The sequence below is a fragment of the Chinchilla lanigera genome, unplaced genomic scaffold (genome assembly GCF_000276665.1).
Source record: "Chinchilla lanigera isolate Chin_1 unplaced genomic scaffold, ChiLan1.0 scaffold00028, whole genome shotgun sequence".
Taxonomy (NCBI): domain Eukaryota; kingdom Metazoa; phylum Chordata; class Mammalia; order Rodentia; family Chinchillidae; genus Chinchilla; species Chinchilla lanigera.
In genome coordinates this window covers 5742029-5761416 of record NW_004955429.1, presented here as the reverse complement: position 1 = coordinate 5761416, position 19388 = coordinate 5742029, and the positions used below count along the sequence as shown (strand labels likewise).

The 19388-nt window shown below is 38.5% G+C and overlaps 1 protein-coding gene across 1 annotated transcript in view; it reads right to left on the bottom strand.

Moving 5' to 3' along the window:
* LOC102011029 (chromosome unknown open reading frame, human C10orf67) overlaps window positions 1-19388 on the bottom strand; it is a 124214-nt gene that overhangs the window by 36873 nt on the left and 67953 nt on the right. Inside the window, exons 9-10 of the mRNA XM_013515364.1 lie at window positions 12251-12289; window positions 11389-11556 (exon numbers count right to left, since the gene is read on the bottom strand). Coding sequence (XP_013370818.1) covers window positions 11389-11556; window positions 12251-12289 — 207 coding nt within the window. The remainder of the gene's footprint in view (window positions 1-11388; window positions 11557-12250; window positions 12290-19388) is intronic.

Below are 19388 nucleotides of genomic sequence, written 5' to 3'. Positions count from 1 at the left end.
CCTCCTCCTCCTCCTCCTCCTTCTTCTTCTTCTTTTTTGTCTTTTTGAAACAGAGTCTTGCTATGCAGTTCAGCTGGCCTTAAGTTCACTTTATAACCCAGGCTTGTCTTGAATGATCCTCCTGCCTCAGCTTCCCAAATGCTGGGATTATAGGCATTTGCCACCATGCCCAGCTTAAATTGTTTTTTCTTCCCTACTCTTTCAAATTTTTTTAGTTAAAAAAATTTCTTTGCAGTTTTAAATTTTTGATAGCAGTTCTCTCTCCTCCCTCCCTCCTTCCCTTTCTTCCTTCCTTCTTCCTTCCTTCCTTCCCTCCTCCCTTCTTCCTTGCCTGTCTCCCTCCTGGTGCTGGGTATCAAACACAGAGCCTAGAACATGCTTGCCAAGAGTTTCACCACTAAACTGTTTCTTTAATTCTAAGATAACAGCCCCTGTCACATTCAACATTTTGATATCTTTGAAACTGAGATGTCTTACAGTTAGTGTGGATGTCATGTTTTAATTGACAGTTTATTTTTTGCAAGTGCTGTATAAAGCAATAGTAGATCTTCTAAGCAGTAACATCTTAGATTTGATAAGACATAGTAAGTATTCTGCTTTTCTTTTTAAAATCCTGATAGCACTTGCTGGGTCTTTCCATCTGAATATTAATGTTTGGGGTTTATGTCCCCTTGGTTGTTGGAAATTTTTAAAAATTTCTATGATTATCTCACTTCTGTTTTGCTTTCATAATATGCCTATTGGAATGGTATTAGAACTTTTGCATCTATCCTTTGTGTTTTAACTTTTCTTATAACTTTTGTATGCCATTTTTCACTGTGGACAAGATTTTCTTTATCATCTAGATTATTATTTAAGTCATGACCTGTGTCAGCTTCATTATGTAGCCTGCCTTTTGTCTTTTTAAAAATATTTTTGTTACTTCCAAGAAGTTATTCATTTGCTCAGATTATTCCTTTTTCATTGCTGTCTTTTGTTGCTTAGTGGCTAAACTATTCTCTTAAATTTCTACTAAAGTGCATTTTTAGAAGTCTTTTAAATTTTTGTTTGGCGGCTGGTGATTTAGCTCAGTGGCACAGCGCCTGCCTGGCAAGTGCAAGGTCATGAGTTCGATTCCCGGTACCGGAGAAAAACCAAAAAAATACCAATTTTTTTTTTGTCTGTTTCCTTAATTGTACTCTGCAGAGCCAAGTGCTTTGTTTATTCTCTTCATTTTCCATTTACTAATTATCTACTGAACATCTTCTATGTGATAATGGTTATTCTAAGCATTAAAGAGACCATTAGAAAGCAAGCAGCCCTGAAAAGGAGAGGAAAGAGTTGAAGGAATTTATAAAAGAGGGAGAATTACAGGGGTGATTTTGAGTAAGGATGGAGCTACTTGGAATTTCTCACTTGGGCACAAAGATGGAGAATTATACCATTCATTCAGATAAGAAGAATAATGGGAATAGGGAAAATTTTGCCTAATATTTTTTAAGGAGAAAAAATTTGATAAATTAACATTCAAACACTTCAAAGCTGGGCATAATGGAGCACATCTGAAATCCTAGCACTATGGGAGGCTGAGGCCAGAGGTTTGCAAGTCTAAGCCCAGCCCAGGCAATTTAGCAATTAAGTAAGACCCTATCTCAAAAAAAAAAAAAAAAAAAAATTGAAAGGGATTGGGATATGGCTCAGTGAGAAGGCCCTAGGTTCAACCCCCAGTATCACACATGCATGCACCTACGCATGCACACAACCAAACACTTTGAGTTTGAGGCATGGCCTCTTCATTGACAAGTGGGATAAGAACATGGAAATTTTATTGATCCTAGAACTATAATTCAGGAGTCATCAGTATATTAGGTAAAAATAAAGATTTGGATAAGGTCATTCATGAAATTTATACACAGATAAAAGCACAAGGTCAGGAATGGAAACATGCTCCCAGCCATGGTACATCTATAATTTGATTTTTCCCTGGCTGATCAGAGGATTCTTAGGATGACTTAATCCTGAACCCAGATTGTTACCATTGCTCTTACTTTTGTTTTCTAATTCAAACTCCTACTCTATCAATGCCCCCAACCTCAGAAAGCCCTTTAGTTGTCCCAGACTACCCAAATACCGATTCCCTTAGACTATAAGTATCTCAACCTTCCTAGAACACAGGATCTCCCACTATCAGCAGCATAGTGACTTGGTCTTCCCAAGGCCCCTGCGACAGGAGGCTAGCCAAAAGAAAGCCCAAGGCAAAATCATTAGCCAGTTTTTAAAAAATGCACCAAAAATGTTTTGTTATCATCCCTGTTCCTTGTTGTAAAAGCCCTGGGGGTCATGAAAGTGACATGAGGGGAGTGGTTGTTGGGATCCATCTATTTACTCGTTCTCAAAAGTCACAGTCTGCTAGAACCACCTCTGCCCAAGGCACAGAGTGGGTTGACTATTACCTGCTTTCAACAGTACAGTAGACAAGTCAAACTTGTTGGTGCACTAATCCCAGAACTTGGGAAGCTGAGGCAGGAGGATTGCTGTGAGTTTGAGACCAGTTTGGGCTTGGACCCACCTGAATTACCCGGCGAGACCCTATCTCAAAAAATAAAACTCAGTATAACAGACCATAGAAATCACTGTAGTAAGAGCCCCAACCTTTTAGGAGGCTCTTACTAGTACACTAAAGGGGAAAAAAAATTAACTCAAAATGAAAAATCAATCCCCAGAATAACAGGAGAACAAAGTGATTAAATTTATTCCATGTAGAAAGACATTTGTACCCTGTTTTAGTATATCCAAAGTCACAAGAGTAATTGAAAATTTATTTTTAAAAATTCTGTGCTTAAATTCACATACAGTAAAAATTAGTTTTAATTTTAAGGCTCCATTTTCCTGGTTTGCTCAGTGATCAACTATGTAATGACTAGAGATAAGACCGTGTTAAAGTATATCTCTTGTAAAGCAAATAATTATCCAGCCTCTCCAAAAGACAATAAATACTACTACAGTGATGAAGGCAGCCCCTCCTTTCATTAAAAAGAAGAAATAAAAAAATATCATATGAATGTTTGCTCTTTGGTGTCAGCTGAACTTTCCATTTTGCTATAGCATGGTATATTGAATCCTGGCTCTGTCCACATGGAACTATCATTTTGTTTTGCCAGCTGCAGACATTCCACTTTCTCTGGAATATGCACGCTGGTTTATACGTGGTCACTTCACTGACAGGTGCAAACACCAGGCTGCTACACAATAGATGGGGGTGAGAGTGAATAGTATATTAATAGCAAAGCAGCTGACTTCCTGAACAGGAGGATATAAATTAAATAATGGGAACGATAACATCAAATTATGATTATAAATAATTTGCTCTAGGTATTTTCATTTTCTTTTGAGTTTACATAGATTTACAACTAAAACTTCACTAGAAATAGGACTGATTTATAATAGAAGCTAGGCTTCTTAAATTTGTTGGCATCTATGACCTATTTTTAAAAAGTTAATAATCTTCTAAATAAGGAGCAATAGTCAAAATTTTTAGTAACAGAAGCAGCACAATAATATTTATTGACTGCTTTAAGAGTTACCATTTTCCTTATTGCAATCTCTTTTTTCTTGTTAAGAACCATTACATTCCTGTACTTCTAATTGCCACAGACATCCTCTTCTGAAACTTTGGCAGTTCTTTCTGGATACATGAGAAGCATTTTTGTCTTTTTGCTTCTTTTTCCTTTATGCCACAAAATACATTACTATCAAAACATTCTTTCTAACTCATGAAGAAACAGAGGATTCCCCTCTACACTCCAACTTTGACTTGTGTTAACAATCTCTACCTTCCAAGCAGACTGCTACTTTTAAATTCCTGCATTGTACCACTGCATGGTGATCAGTCTAGGAGGGGACCAGGACACCAAATTACAAATTCAAGAAACTGAAGAAGGATAAACAGAAATAAAGAGAAAGAGATGGGATGGGTGCTGGGTAACAAACATCCAAAGACATATTATAATCTACCTGTTGAAAAGTGATAAACTCCTGAAGTCATTTTGAATAAAGCATGTCACAGACAGAGCAACAAAGTTTTACGAGAGGCTTCTTGCCAGTAATATGGTAGCTGAAAACAATGGAGTTACCTCTTGAAAATACTAAAAAAGTAAAACTGTTGTGTTTGACTTTATAATCAGAAAAATAGGTATCAAACATAAAAGCAAGCCGGGGTGATAGCTCAGCACCTGCCTGGCTCATTGCCTGCCTAGCAAGTGCAAGGTCCTGAGTTTGATTCCTGGTACCAAAAAAAAAAAAAAAAAAAAAAGGAAGAAAAGAAAAAGATAAAGATTCTTTGTCAGATAGAAAAAAAAATTAAGAATTCATTGCTACCAGACCAAAAGAAGGCATATAATAGCAGATATAAACTTAGATCCACACAAAGAGATAAAAATTTCAGAAATGGTAGAAACGAAAGCATCAAATACAAATCAAGGCAAATATGTTTTTGTTACATGAAAATATCTATATTAAACTTCAAATTTTTGAAGGGTATATCAGGAAATCCAAAGAACTATACTTTTGATGGGAAAAGATAACCCAAAGCCATTTGGAGCAAGATGCATTATCAGATATGAGTGTCATAGATTTCTAGAGAGTGCTTAAGAAACACCTCCCCGCCACCAGTACTGGGGATTGAACCCATGACCTCACATGTGGTAGGCCAGTGCTCTACCTCTGAGCTACAAGCCCTTTCTTACTTTTTATTTTGAGAGGGAGTCTTGCTAAATTGTCCTGGCTGGCCCCGTACTTGTGGTCTTTTTACCTTAGGCTCCCCAGTAGCTGGGGTTATAGGTTTGTGCCATGATGCCTGACAAGAAACACTCTCTTTACTGCTGAAGACTTAGTGTGAGCCTTCTAAGGGCCCCTCTGAATTGCAGGGTCTTTTTTATTGAACTCCTCTCAACCAGCTGGTGGGTGTCCCAGTCTAAAATCTTTTATGTTGCTTTCTTAATTTTTGTTCTCCTTGCTGTTCTGATGGTTGTGTAAAAATCCAGATTTCTATATCTAAATCTTTCTAATTTTAATTTTTAAATTATTTTAAAATGTGCTCATGCTTTATTTAATGTAAACCAGATAGAAATCTTACATATTTTAATCAGAGTCAATTGCATGTTGTCAACTAGAGAGACAAATCATTAGAAACACACTCTAGGTTGTTAGACCTATGACATCAATTCATGGCATTAATCTACATAAATGTTCATGGTACACTTTTTGCCCTTGGATTAGCCACAGTCCATAAATTTTATGGTTAGGGGTAACTCCTGTTTCTATTCCAGGACAGAAAATGGAATTCAAGATCTGGTATAGAAAAGAGTTATCTACAACCAATGCCATGAACTTTATGGACCTGCGTTATGGTTTGTGTCTAGATGTCCCCGCAAAGCCACATGCAGTCGTGGGGTAGGCTTTTAGAGTTTATGACTGATTCAGGGTCCAGTGTTGGAATTATGGATGTGAATGCTACATCTGCCCTGGGGCAGACAGTTTGCATACAATGTAAGGGAGGGAAAGAGGCTGCTTGCCACTGCTCCTCCTTTTTGCTCTTGTTGCTTTTGCTATCTTCTGCCACCATGAACTGTGGCCCTCTGTCATGTGCCACTCTGTCTGGGAGCTAGCTGAGTATGGACTGAAACCTCCACAAACTGTGAGCTAAATAAACCTTTCCTTCCTTAATTTTGGGCATCAGGTATCTTGTCTCAGCAATGAGAGGAAAGTAACCAAGACAACTTGTTAATCCAATAATTGAAATATGTATTTTAATGGCTGAAAAAATATATATCAGAGAAATGATTCCACACTGAGATTAGTGGAACAGATCTCCAAGTTGCTTTTAAGGGTTTCAAAAGTTAAAAGTGCATCTTTAGTCCCTAAGCTGTGTTGACTAACAAAACTTGAGAGCTCTTTAGATTTGTCTAGCAGTGCATCAATGCAGTGAGACATGAGTGGTATCTGAGGTTGTTTGGATATGCAAGTTGGGCTGGAGGTATAGCTCAGGTGTAAAGCACTTGCCTGGTGTGCATGAGGCTCTGAGTATGATCCTCAGTACTGCAAAAAAAAAAAAAATTGTTCTCAGATATGCAAACTGGAATGATAAGTAATTGATGAATAAATAAGGGAGAACAATTTGCCTTTAATAAATTCTGTTTTGTTGAACAAGCAGAGATTGAACAATGAGGAAAAGAGGACAAAGTAGGTATTAAGTGAAGAAAAACTCAAGAACTATTCTTCATTAAGATAAATTCTGAAATATCTATTATAACTTTTATAGACTTATTCCCAGGGTGAGAGGAGAAAGCTGGGAGCTGGACAATCTAGGGATGAAGGAACCAGGGTTGGAGAAACTTCCAGGTTGGTAGAGCTGGATCCAAGGAGGGCGTTCAACAGTCCCTAGCTGGAGTCACAGCAGGGCCCAGCACCAAGTGGCAGCACTGGTACATGCAATGCTGGAGTCAGAATGAAAGACAGTGTGTTGGATCCTAGACTTCTAGGGGTAAGGATCCAAATCTGGGCAGGGTTAGGACTCTGGTCACATGACCTAGTGTTCAGGACTGGTTTCAGCTCCCAGTAGGAACTGGAGAGAAGCCCATAGCTAAAGTCCTGGCAAGTGGAATAAAGTAACACATGCGTGAGGGTTAAGGTGGCTGCCCTAGAGGTCCCTGCATGTCAAGAACGACACTTCTGTTACCACCAAGTCAATGCCACATGTAGTTAGAACCTAGCATCAACCCCCATGACTGATGGTGCCTGAGGAGAAAAAGGAAATAATCCATATCTCAAATTTATTATTTCTGACTCACAGGAAAATCTCCAGTCCTGAATTTAAATTACATTAAAATATGCGAACTCCACAAATAAAAAATAATATTATGATTGTTTCCCAACAAAATAAGAGAAAAAGCATAAAACTCCTCAAGAGAACAAATATTTTCATGAGTACCACAAATATTTAATATTATTTTCACTAACATACTTTCAGTTCCAAATCATTTGTTTAATTTATCAACAAACTACCCCCAAATAAAATAATGTAAAGGGTGAAAGCTAACTTCAAATTAAATTTTAGATAGACTATTGTTCAGATTTTCAATTTTGGTTTCTGAGAGCAAAATCTAAAGATGAATTCATTTCAGAGGTAAATAAAAAACTTGCTTTTAAAATAAAACAAAAGATTATCTCTGTATTTTAAAGTTGTTCATATTAATGCAACAAAAATCGATTATAAGGGATTTTTGTGGTATCCACGGCTATCACACTGAGCTACATTCTTGGTCTGTTTAAAAAAATATGATTATTTTTTGAATTTTGAGAGCGAGTCTGACTAAGTTACTAAGTTGCCCAGGGAGGGTTTTAACTTGTGATCCTCCTACCTCAGCCTCCCAGAGTGTTGGGAAGGTAAACACTTTTGTGTTGATAGACTCTATAAAAATGTAGTAAATTTCCTTTGATTAACTCTGAAGACCACGCAAGTGTCCAGCGTGCCCCATCTGTATTAATCTACTGGCCAGTGCTGCCGATCAGCAATGAACAAAATGCCGGCTTTCTCACATTGCTGAAAGAACTAACAGCGCGATTATCCAGGCAACCAGGGGGAAAAGGAATCGACGAACGAAACAAAGAACAGATTATATTATTTTCTTCTTTGAGAACAGATTTTTTTTAAACCTCATCTACAATTTAACCAAACAAAAGGATTAGAAGGAGAGGAATAGGAAATACCAGAAGAAAATTATTCTCTTTACCCACTTAGCCTCTAACAATAATTCTAGATCCGGTAACAAGAGTTTAAAAAATGACCAGCTTGCGGGGTGCCTATGGTCACAATTACAAAACCGTTGCAAAATCATTACACCGATCGATTCTTGACTGTTAAAGAAAGTTCTAGAGTTTTTATGAAAATTTTTGCCCCTTTGTACTGCGAGAACTCTAAGAACGGGGACAGGATCTACTCTGCCTCTTGCCCCATTTCCCACACAGAAGGGCCTGATGCTGCGTGCCGCTTTAAGCACATGCCATATGTTCCATCAGTGCGGGCTGGGTTACATGGACGCTCAGAAGTCACCCAGAGAAGCACTTAGTGGGTGCAGCCTTAATTAACTAACGACTTGGGGTGGGCTGAGGGGGTGGGGGTGGGAAACCCGAGAATCCAATCTAACCTTGATGTGCGAAACCTTCGCATTTGAAAGGTTTTACAGATATCAAAAAATAAACTTTACATAAAAACCCTGTGCAAATACAAATTTTATGTTGGGAAATCTTTCATAAACAGAAATCAGATGGCAACGTCCATACTATGCTTTTCAGACTGGCTAAACACACGGGTTATCGCTGTGTGTGCCGCCGCGAGCAGCATGTGTTCGGTTCCCACCGAGTGACACAGATTTCACAAAATAAGTATGATTAATTACATAAGTTGAATGGCTGATGTAAAAGTTCCTACAGCAAGCTCTCCCTTTGGTCATTTACACTCACTAAATATTATAAAACCCTTTAAAGACCATTTTAAAGAGGTCCCGCTACTGCAAGAGAGTTAAATATTTAAAGACAGAAGTAGGGAAATTATAGTTGGAGTGTGTGTTTGTAGAGTTAATATGCACAGAAGAATAAACTACAAGGGAAGGTGGTGTAAGGGATGTTTACAAGAATAGTGTATTATTATGAACAACAATAATATGTGTGATAGTAGTGACAGTGAACTAGAAAATACATTTCACTTTAAAATGGAGTCAGTTAATATAAAGACGCAAGTGTCAGCTTACGCCATGTCCCCCTTCTCCGGTCCAATTTTTCCTCGTTACACATTAACTTCAGAGTCTCTCCAGCTGACAAAATGTACTGACAAAATAACACCCAGATAACAGTCGTTACAGTTAGAAGAAGAGAGTGTGACACTGAGGGAAAAGCCTATTAAAATTACACCTTCTTAGAGATGATCCTAATTCTGCCTTTGTCTTGCTTTTCCCAAGCATTTTCAGTGGGGGAGAAAAGACATCAGCCCTTCTGGCTGTGATTTTGTAATCTCAGCATTTATCTATAAATGAGGACGCTGGAGTTTCTGAACCGCAGTACTAGGATTTAATTCTGTCTTTGGGTTGTGAGGACCCCGAACCTTCCACTGCAGCTGCTCCCCTGCTGCTGGGGCCTCAGGAGCGGAGGCCCAGCTGCTCTGCCTCAGTCACTGACCCAGCCCTGCTGTCTGCTCAGCCTCAACCAGAACCTCAGACCACACAGCCTGGACACAGGACCCGCTCTGTCGCCACGGACAGCCTTTGGAAGAAGCCACTGCCGTACCATGGGCCCACTAAGTCCAGGGCTTGGATCAGAGCCTCTGGAAATCACAAAGGCCTGCACATGCCCAGACATAAAAATCCTTCTATAACAAAGTGCTCAAGTAGTTTTTCAGGAAAGGTCTTCACAATCCACTCAAAGACGATTTGAAACCTGCTTTTCAAGAATGGACATGTGCAGAAGCAGCCAGCTATTGTAGTCAGTGACCTTTTGCTGTCTAAGCTCAAAATCCACTCCCCCCCAAATGATAATTCTGCCTGAAAAGAGACGTACAAAGAGGCATGATGACTACCTGCACACATGCCAGAGAACCTTAAAAATGTGTTGCCATCCAATCAACAAGCAACTCATCCTCTCTTGCGTCCTATAAATTCTCTGAATGGGAGAGAAATTTGCAGTTTTTAAAATCTCTTGTCTCCTTTTCTTTCTCCAGCACTGAGAATTAAGCCCCAGGGTCTTTACACTGAGATACAACCCCAGTCCTTTTAGATTTTTTTAAATTTTGAGACAGGGTCTCACTAAGTCTCAGCATTGCCAAGGCTGGGTTTGAGCCTTATATCCTCCAGCCTCAGCCTCTCAGAGCACTGAGATTACAGATGTACACCACCATGCCTGGCTCTCTTGTCTCCTTGATGGTTAGCTCTCAATAAAAAAGTAAAAAGCATTCTTTTGCAAATATCTCATGCCATAGTATTGGTTGCTGTGTGTCTTGGACACTAAGTCCTTGTACTGTCAATGCTCACCCAGTGTGGCTGAGTGGTGGGTGAGTCTCCTTGCCCAGGTCAGCTCTCATACTGCACTCAGGAAAGTGTGTGTTTGTGGAGAAAAATATACTATCCAATAGCTGGATCATAAAGACCTTACTTCTAGAGCCCAGTTGCTGGGCAGTCATGAGCAAACTCTCTGTCTTGGGATATTACTGATTTCCACCTGCCTATACTTCCTAATTTCTGAGAAGTAGAACTACCCTTAGAGGGAAATACTTTTCCTCAACTCCTGGCATTTCCTTCCCTGTGGAGTGGCTTCCACTGGGAGAATACCCTTGTCTCCCTCTCTCCTGCCTCACACCTCTGCAGGATGGGAGGAGTGACGCACCTGCGGGGTGTCACCACAAGAAGCTGACACTTCTCCTGAACATGTTTTGGAGCAAGGGTGCATGCAGAATGCATGATTCGGTTCTCCTGTCAAGTCCCATGGGTTAGAGAGACAGACTGTGTCCCCTACAGGGGAAGAAGAAGGAAGAAAGTGGGAACTTGCAACACAAATAAGGGGCATGGAAGACTACGCATGCAAGGGGTGAGCCTCTCTTGATGAAGTGCTATACACTGGCCTTTGGTATTACCAACGGGGTCCTAAGCTTTCTCGAAAATCAGCACAGGCAAGGAGCCATGCATAGTTACACAAGGTCCAATGCCCACCGATCATCTGCTCAGAGGAACACAACTGCTCCGATAGACAAGACCAGAAGAAAGTTCTCCATAGAACCATATTGGATGGTGCAGGGAGCAGCACCTCAGCCCTAGCTACACAAGGAGTCACCAGACAGTGAAGCTTTGAGAGCTCATTCTTAACATGTCTGTGATGTAGAGCAAAGGTACCACCATAGGTCTAGTGAGAAAGATTCTGAATTTTGGGGAGGGGGAAATGATGGGTAAAGAGGCAACTGCATATAATTCACATATGCCTGTTTCTGGGAGTGTGATTGAATCCAGCCCTTGACCTTAGCATCTTCCACCAGCAAATGGACTGGACACATGTGTGTCCTTCAGTAGGCTTCTGATAGAGGCTGGGGAATGAGTTAGAGAGTATCCTCAGAAGTGCTTGCAACACAGTTTCATGATTTTACCAAAGACAGACTCACTAAAGCATATTACTAATCTAAACGCATCCCCAAGCTGGGATGGCGGTGGCATCCTCTTGGGAAAACTGAGGGACCTAGCGAAGGCAGACTGGTTAGCAGCCGGAGCCCCATACACTGCCACTTTCTCCCAGGTGAGGACCAGGTGTGTGGAGACTGCGGGTGGAGTGAGGCTGACCGGGGGTTGCACGGGCAGGCACTGAAGCTGTTCTTACCACTTCTGGCTCTGGTTTTGGCATTTTTTTCAGTGATGTCCTGGATTTCTTACTTTTGATAGACTGTACACTCATGGAGGCAGAAACTGGCCTCAAAGATGTTGCACTCTTGGGCTGTGACTGCCACGGAGATACAGAGGGCTCTCTCTTCTTGGCTGATTTCAGGTTCTGGCACACACAAAAGAGTCAGCTTTGTTATTCTCACCTCCTTCCTCAGATTTGTGCCCCTTTTTGTCCTCCCCTTGTCTGCAATACCAGACTTGTAGTTTGCATGCCCAAAGGGCACGATCTGTTCTTGCTCCCAGGTTGCCCTGGGCTGATTTGATTGGCAGGCTGGGTTTACCTCCCCCTCTCCACTCTGATATTGGAGGAAAAACACACCAACAGGTCAGTGTTCTTTACAAGCACTGAGAAAAGTGTGGAGGGGAAGCAGTCTGAGGTTTCTGGGGTTCGTATCAACGTGGGAAGAAGGAAGCAGCAGGAATCTGCAGAGGCATGGCACCGCCCTAGGCGCAGTCCACCGGGATGACACACTCTGACGTCTGGCTTGCTCCCCTGGCTCATTCAGTGGCTCACATTTGTGCTTTTCCTTTCCTGCTCTTAGCAATCTTTCCCTCATGATCTCTCAATCACACTTCTGGCGTCACTTCCAGGCATTTCCTCTCTCAAACTCACACATCAGAGGATGCAAAGCCTCAGTATACTACATATTCTTCATCCCAGAAACCAAGGGAGGGAGAGAAAGGGAAGAGAAGAGGAGAAGGGAAGGGAGGGGAGGGGAGGTGAGCCAAGGAGGGAGGGGGGTAGGGAGAGACAGAGAGACAGAGAGACAGAGAGACAGAGAATGGGAGTACATACAAACCTTGGCATATGCTTCCATTTCTTCCTTGTGCTTAGTGACCTGTAAAATTCAAGACCCATGAAATTTTTTATTATTTGCAAATATCAAAAAGGAGAAAAAAAGGTTAAATTGTATTAACACGTGTCTGCGGTTCATAACGATGACATTCACGGGGGGAGCTGCTACAAGTGCACAACGCATCTTAATTCTTTTGACTTCCCCTTCCCTTCCACTCCCTCCAGCTCTTCCTTTTCTCATCTGTTTTCTAAAACCTCTAAGCAATGAAAGATAGCATTTAGAAAACATTTCACTGACAGAACTGTGAGGGAACATGAGTAATTATGTTAAATGTAAATTAAAAGAGAAGATAAATTTGTAATTAGGAGAACAGCACTTACAAAGAGGTGAACAGAAATATACAAAATTGTAAATTTTAAAAGTTGTTTGCATTTATTTACTGCTTTATGTGAGATTATAGAGAAACATGCAGTGTTTGCTTATGAAGTGATAATTTGTTTGATACATTATTATAATAGCTGTAAATTCCAAAGCCTTCTTATAATTTTTGAAGATATTTAAGGCAATACAAGAGTTAAACATTGATGATATAATAAAATTTTATTCTAAAAGTTCATTCTAATTTCCAGTCAGGAAAGCATTGTATCAAAAACACTGGCAATACATGCTGCACTAATATTAATATTTTTGATAATGCTATGAGGCTGACCTCATACTTAGTGATTCTAATTGTGACTAATCATATTTGAAATTAAACAATGATGAGAAGTGCATCTAACCATTAATCTCATTGACATCTGAATAATAACTGCAATGAATTTTCTAAATCTCTCTCAACTTGCCGAACAGAATTCAACAGAAAGATATCTCACAACATTGTGCAGTCTGGGAGGATAGTTACTGATACCCATTCAGGATTGTATTAAATAGTTTCAGTAGGTCTGAATCCAAGTCTAATATTAGAGTTAAGCTCCATTATAATTATTTAAAAATAATTTTCTCCATAAATCTTTTAAACTCTATTAGCAAAATGAATTAAGTATATAAAACATATTATAGATTATGACCAAGTAGAATTTTTCCTCAGGAATGCAGAAATGCTCTAATGTTAAATAAATAAAAGTATTTTAGCCTGTTACAGAATAAGGGAGAAAAAAATAATAATTTCCATATCTGAAGAACAAACATTTGATAATATTCAACAGTCTGTCTTGATAAAAACTAGGAATAGAAGGAAAGTTCCAAACTTTGACAAATGTTTGTAATAAAAAACTTATATCTTGTAGTGGGTTGATAACTGGTGGTCAACTTATAACCCCCAGCTGAACTGAGTGTGGTGCTGGGTGTGGGAGGCCCACCTGAGGACTGTTGCCTTCAGTATAAGAGGCAGACCTGGAGAAGAAGAAGCAGACTGTTGGGAGCTGAGAGAGACTGTGGGGAGCTGGCTTTCCTCATGAACTTGGCTGTTTTCATCCTCTGAGGAGCTCGGGACCTCGCTGGCACTGAGAATGGCTTCAGTTCACTTTGGAGAGCTCTGGTCCTCACTTTGAGCATAGCTGCCTGGTTCCAGAGAGGAAGATGGTGCACTGCCGGCCTCCTGGAAAAGCTTGCAGCATTGGTTTCCCTGATGGGAACTTGGCCATCCTGATCATCGGAGGAGCTCGGGACCTCACTGTTGCCGAGGATGGCTGTGGAACCTTTTGGGGGAACTCTGGTTCTTCCGAGCATCACTTCCTGGCTCCAGTGCAGATCCCTCAGCCTGCTAGCACAGATCCTTTTTCCTGCTGGCACAGACTTTGTAGATTCCACTACTGACTTTTGGGCCTTTCCAGCAGATCCATGAAACAGGTCTGCATGAGACGATGTCATGGGCTCTGGGCCTCCAGTTGGATTCATGGGAGGCATTGTTATGAGCTCTGGGTATCCACCTCAACTCATGTAGGACATTGTTGTGGGATCCAGGCCCTCAGCTGGATTCCTTGGTCTTAGTGTGTGGACAGATTTCCTGCACTCTTTTGTATACTGTTCTTTGGGTGACTTATAAATAATCATATAAAGTATGTGTCCTGTATTATGTTGTTCCCCTTGCAAAATAAGCCCCAAACCAATACATATCCCAATTATATTTAATCATGACATAATAAATGACATTCTCATAAGGTTGGAAATAAGGCAATAATACTTATTTTCACCACCGTTATTCAACATTGTATTAGAACTCTTAACCATTGCAGTAACATACTAAAAAGAAATAAAAGGGATGAAGATCAGAACAAATAAGTAAAATTTTAACTATTTACAGAAGACGTGACTATTTACAAGGAAAATCCTAAAGAATCTATAAAATTATGACTATAACTAACACATTAACCTTGCAAGGATGAAGGATAAAACTTTAATATAACAGTCAATTGTATTTTTATATATAAGTACTAAACTACTAGAAATAAAATCTAAAAACAATTCCATTTACAACAATATCAAAAATATAAAATACCTGGGACTAACAAAATATGCAAGACTTCTCACTAAAAATAACAATATATTGCTAACATAAAGAGGACCTACGTGAATGGAGATGTATACTACGCTTTGGATTGGATGACTTAGTCTAGAATATATTAACATGTTAATCCCTTCAAATTGATGTATAGATTTATTACAATCATAATCACAGTATGATTATAATAAATTATAATCACAGTATAATTGTAAAAATATTTATAAATGATTGTAAAATTTTTTTTGTAAACATGAACAAGTTATTTCTAAAAGCTACATGGAGAAAACAGAGAATCTAGAATTTTCAGTATGATTTTGAAAAACAACAAAATTGAAAGAGTTACTGTATTTGATGTTAAGATTTATATAAAGCTGTAGTATAATAACCTCAAAATATACCCGTTTGATTTTTAATGAAGGTTCCAAAGTGATCAATTCAATGGAGAAAGAAAGTTATTTCAACAAATGGCATTGAAATAAATGGATATCCGTTTGGAAAAAATATGAAATTTGATCCCTATCTCCTACCATACACAAAATTTAATTTAATGTGAATTATATTCCTAAATGAAAAAGCTAAAATCATAAAAGTTTAGACAACATAAAGGAATATCTTTTTTACTTCTGAGGATACAAAGGTTTCTGAACATATATAAAGCAATAGCCATAAAAGAAAATAAGTGATAAATTAGACTTTATTTTATTTTATTTTTTTGGTTTTTCTCTGGTACCAGGAACCGAACTCACAACCTTGGGTTTGCCAGGCAGGCGCTTTTGCTGCTGAGCTAAATCCCCAGCCCTGAATTAGACTTTAAAATAAAAACTTGTCTGGGGATTTAACTCAGCAGCAACATCTTGCAAAACTATTTTATAACACTGCAATCAGGGTTTTTGACATTGATACAATCCACCAACTTTATTCATATTTCCCTAGTGTGCCTGTGCATTTGGGTGTGTGTTAAGTTCTATACAATTTGAGCACATGTATAGGTTTGCATCTGTGCCATCACAGAGAAGATGAAAAACAATCCCATTACCACAAAGACCTTTCAGGTTGTTATTTTACACCCACACCCATCTCACTTATTGTGCCCTTCTTTGGCATCCTTAACCCTGGAAACCCTTACCTTGTTCTCCTTTCTAAAATTCTGTCTTCTCAAAAGTGTTATATAAATGGAGCATGTAAGAAGTATATATGTAACTTTTGGAGGTGGGCTTTGCATGCAACAAAATTCTCTTCAGATTCATCCAAATTAATGCCTGTATCATTAATTTATTCCTGATCATTACTAAGTTGTGTTGTGTAGTATGGACTTAACAGTTTGCTTAATCATCATCTGCTGAAATATTTGGAGGTCTTCTAGCATTTGATTGCTATAAGTAAAACTGATTCAAATATGTGGGGGTTTTGGTGTGATATGAGGTGTGATCAAAATATATGAGTGACTAAATTGTAAAAATTTATTAAAATTAAAGACACATTTGTCATTAACTCCCCTCAAAATACTCCTCACTTCAGACATACTTATCCCAAACACATTTATCCCTCCTTCTAAAGTAGGTCTTGCATTCCTCTTTCATGAGTATCTTTAGATGTGCTGCTGTGGGTGCCTTGCTGTTCTGAATAAATTCCAAATGTTTACCTTTCATGACCCTTTTAACTTTGGGGAAGAGTGGAAATCACACAGTGCCAGATCCAGTGCATAAAGTGGGTGAAGATGTGCTGGGTTGTGTCTGTCTTTCTATTGGGTGGCACTTGCCAGAAGCATTCACTATATTTTTTTATCACATCTTGTAAAGATCCTCAGGAAAGAGGACTTTCAGAACTGCTCCAGAAAAAGTGAGTGGAAGTATTTTGAGGGGGATTAGTGGCAATGTGTCTTGTACTGTAATACTTGTAATACTGCTGAGTCACTTAGGTAAACTTCTAAACCTCTCAATTTGACACAATGAATCAACCAGTACAACCTCCTAGAGCATAAACAGCCACTCTAGGGCATGTCCTCTACACCCTAGGATGTAGAACTGCTGAGTCACTCAGTTAAACTTCTAAACTTCTCAAATTGACACAATGTATCAACCACTACAGGTCCCTATGCACTTCTCTGAAGCAAGAGCATTTAATTTTGATGCAGTTTGCTATGGACTGAAAGTTTATGTCCCTTTAAAGTTAATATGCTGATATATACTCCCAGTATCAATGTAATGGTATTAGGAGACAAGGCCTTTTGGAAGTAACTAGGTCTAGATTAAGTCATGCAGGCAGAACCCTTATGATAGGATTGGTGCCTTTACTGGAAGAGGAATTTCTCTCTCCCCTCTCTGTCTCTTCTTTCTCTGGGTATCTGTCTGTCTCTGTCTGTCTGTCTGTCTCTCTGTGTCTGTGTCTGTCTGTCTGCCCATCTCTTTCTTTTTCTCCAGAAGAAAGGACAGGTGAGCACAAAGTGAGGAGACAGCTGTCTGCAACCAAGGAACTGGGCCTTTTAGGACTCTAAATATGTCTTTTTTTTTTTTTTTTTGTCTTTTTGAAACAGGGTCTCGCTATGCACTTCAGGCTGAACTTGTGCTCACTTTTTAGCCCAGGCTGGCCTCGAACTTGCAACGATCCTCCTGCCTCAGCTTCCCGAGTGCTGGGATTACAGGCGTGTGCCACCACGCCTGGCTTCTAAATATGTCAAATATGCTGGTACCTACCTTAGTATGGAGAGCTCTTTTACAGAGCTTTTGAACTGAACTTAATTTATTTATGGTCATATGACTATTCTGACTTTTTATATAAAATTGCTTGAATTTTAGTAGTTAGTGGCTGTTGAGGAATTGTTTAATATTTTTAAGTTGTGAAATTTATGAACACAAAGTCATTTGTAGTTGCCTTGATCATCTTTTTAAAGTTTACATATTTTATAGTGATATCCCACTTCCTTCTAAATATTGGACTTGTGTTTTGGCCTTTTTTCTATATTTGTTAGCTTTCCTAGAGGCTTATCAATTTTATTGATTTTTTTAAAAGAACCACCCCTTTCTCCATTGATTTTTCCTGTTGTTTTCTTATTTTCATTTTTAATGATCTCTGCCATTATCTTTATTATTTCTTCCTTGTTGGCTTGGATTAATTTTGCTCTTCTTTTTCTAATTTCTTGTACTGGGAACAGATGATTGGTTTGAGACTTTTTTTGTTTCCTACTGTAAGCAGTCAGTGCTATGTTTCTCAGCACTGTTCACATACTTGGTATGTTTTGTTTATTTAGTTCTATGTTGATTTTTTTATAGTTCACATTGTGATTTCACTTTAATCCATGAATTATTTGGAAGTACTTTGTTTAATTCCTAAGTGTTTGGAGATTTTACTCTTGTCTTTCAGTTACTGATTTCATTTCATCCTATTATATTTGGAGAACACATTATGTAACATTTTGTTTTTAAGATGTGTCCAGATTCACTTTCTGGCTCAGGATATATGATCCACAGTGGTGAATGTTCCATAGGTGTTTAAAAAAAATGTATTCTGCTGTTGCATGGAGTGTTTTCTATATGTCAATTATAACCTATTGATTGTGTTTCTCAGTTCTCAGTTCTTCTATATCCTTATTAATTTATTGTATAGTTTTACCAGTTGTGAAGAGTTTTTAAAATTTACCAGTTATAATTGTAAATTTCTCCATACTTTTAACTCTATCAGTAGTTTCTTCATGTGTTTTGAACCTCTATTATATATACCTATACATATTTAAGATCCAGGGAAACTGATATTTTTTATCATTATGTAATGTCCCATTTTGTTTATACTAATTTTATTTGCTCTGTTTACTTTACCTGATATTGATGGGGTCAGTCCTGTTTTTTTTTTAAATTATGTCTATAAGCTATTTTTTCATCCTTTTACTATCAACCTACCTATGTTATTGGACTTGAAGCAAATTTCTTGTACACAATATATTGTTGGATCATGTGTTTTAATCCACTTGCCCAATTTAAATGTATGGTACTTATTGATGTGTTAGGGCTTAGTCTGCCATTTTATCATTTGTTTTCTGTTTATTTCCTTTATTTTTCATTCCTCTTTCCTTTTCCTTACCTTTTATGGGTTACTTGGGTACTTTTAAAGAATTCGTATCGATTTAGTGTTCTGTGTGTAGCTTTTTATAGTTTTCTTAGTGTTACAACAGGCATTACAGTGTACATGTATATATAGTGGTACCTTAGTTCATGAACTTAGTCCATTCCATGATTTTGGAAAAGATGGCCAGAGTCATGTCTGTCAAACAAAGACAAAATTTTGCCAAATGCTTTTGCCTGTGCACCAAATTGTTTGCAAACAAAAGCATTCGTGAACTGAGGTGTAGTTTGTCTGACTCTAATGGTACCCAGGGAAGTGTAGAAATGTTACTTCCATGTAGGTCTCTTCACCTTCCAACATTTTATTTATACATTAAAGACCACATTAAATGATGTTATACTTTTACATCAATCCTCATGAAATTTGATTTTAAAAAGTCATGGGAAGATAGTCTGTTGCATTTGCTCCATTTTTAAGTACTCATACACTCTTTTTTTCTCCCTAAAATTCCAATCCTTCTTATGTTATTATTTCATGGAGGGGAAATCCCTTTTTTTTTTTCTTTAGTACTGGGAATCAAAC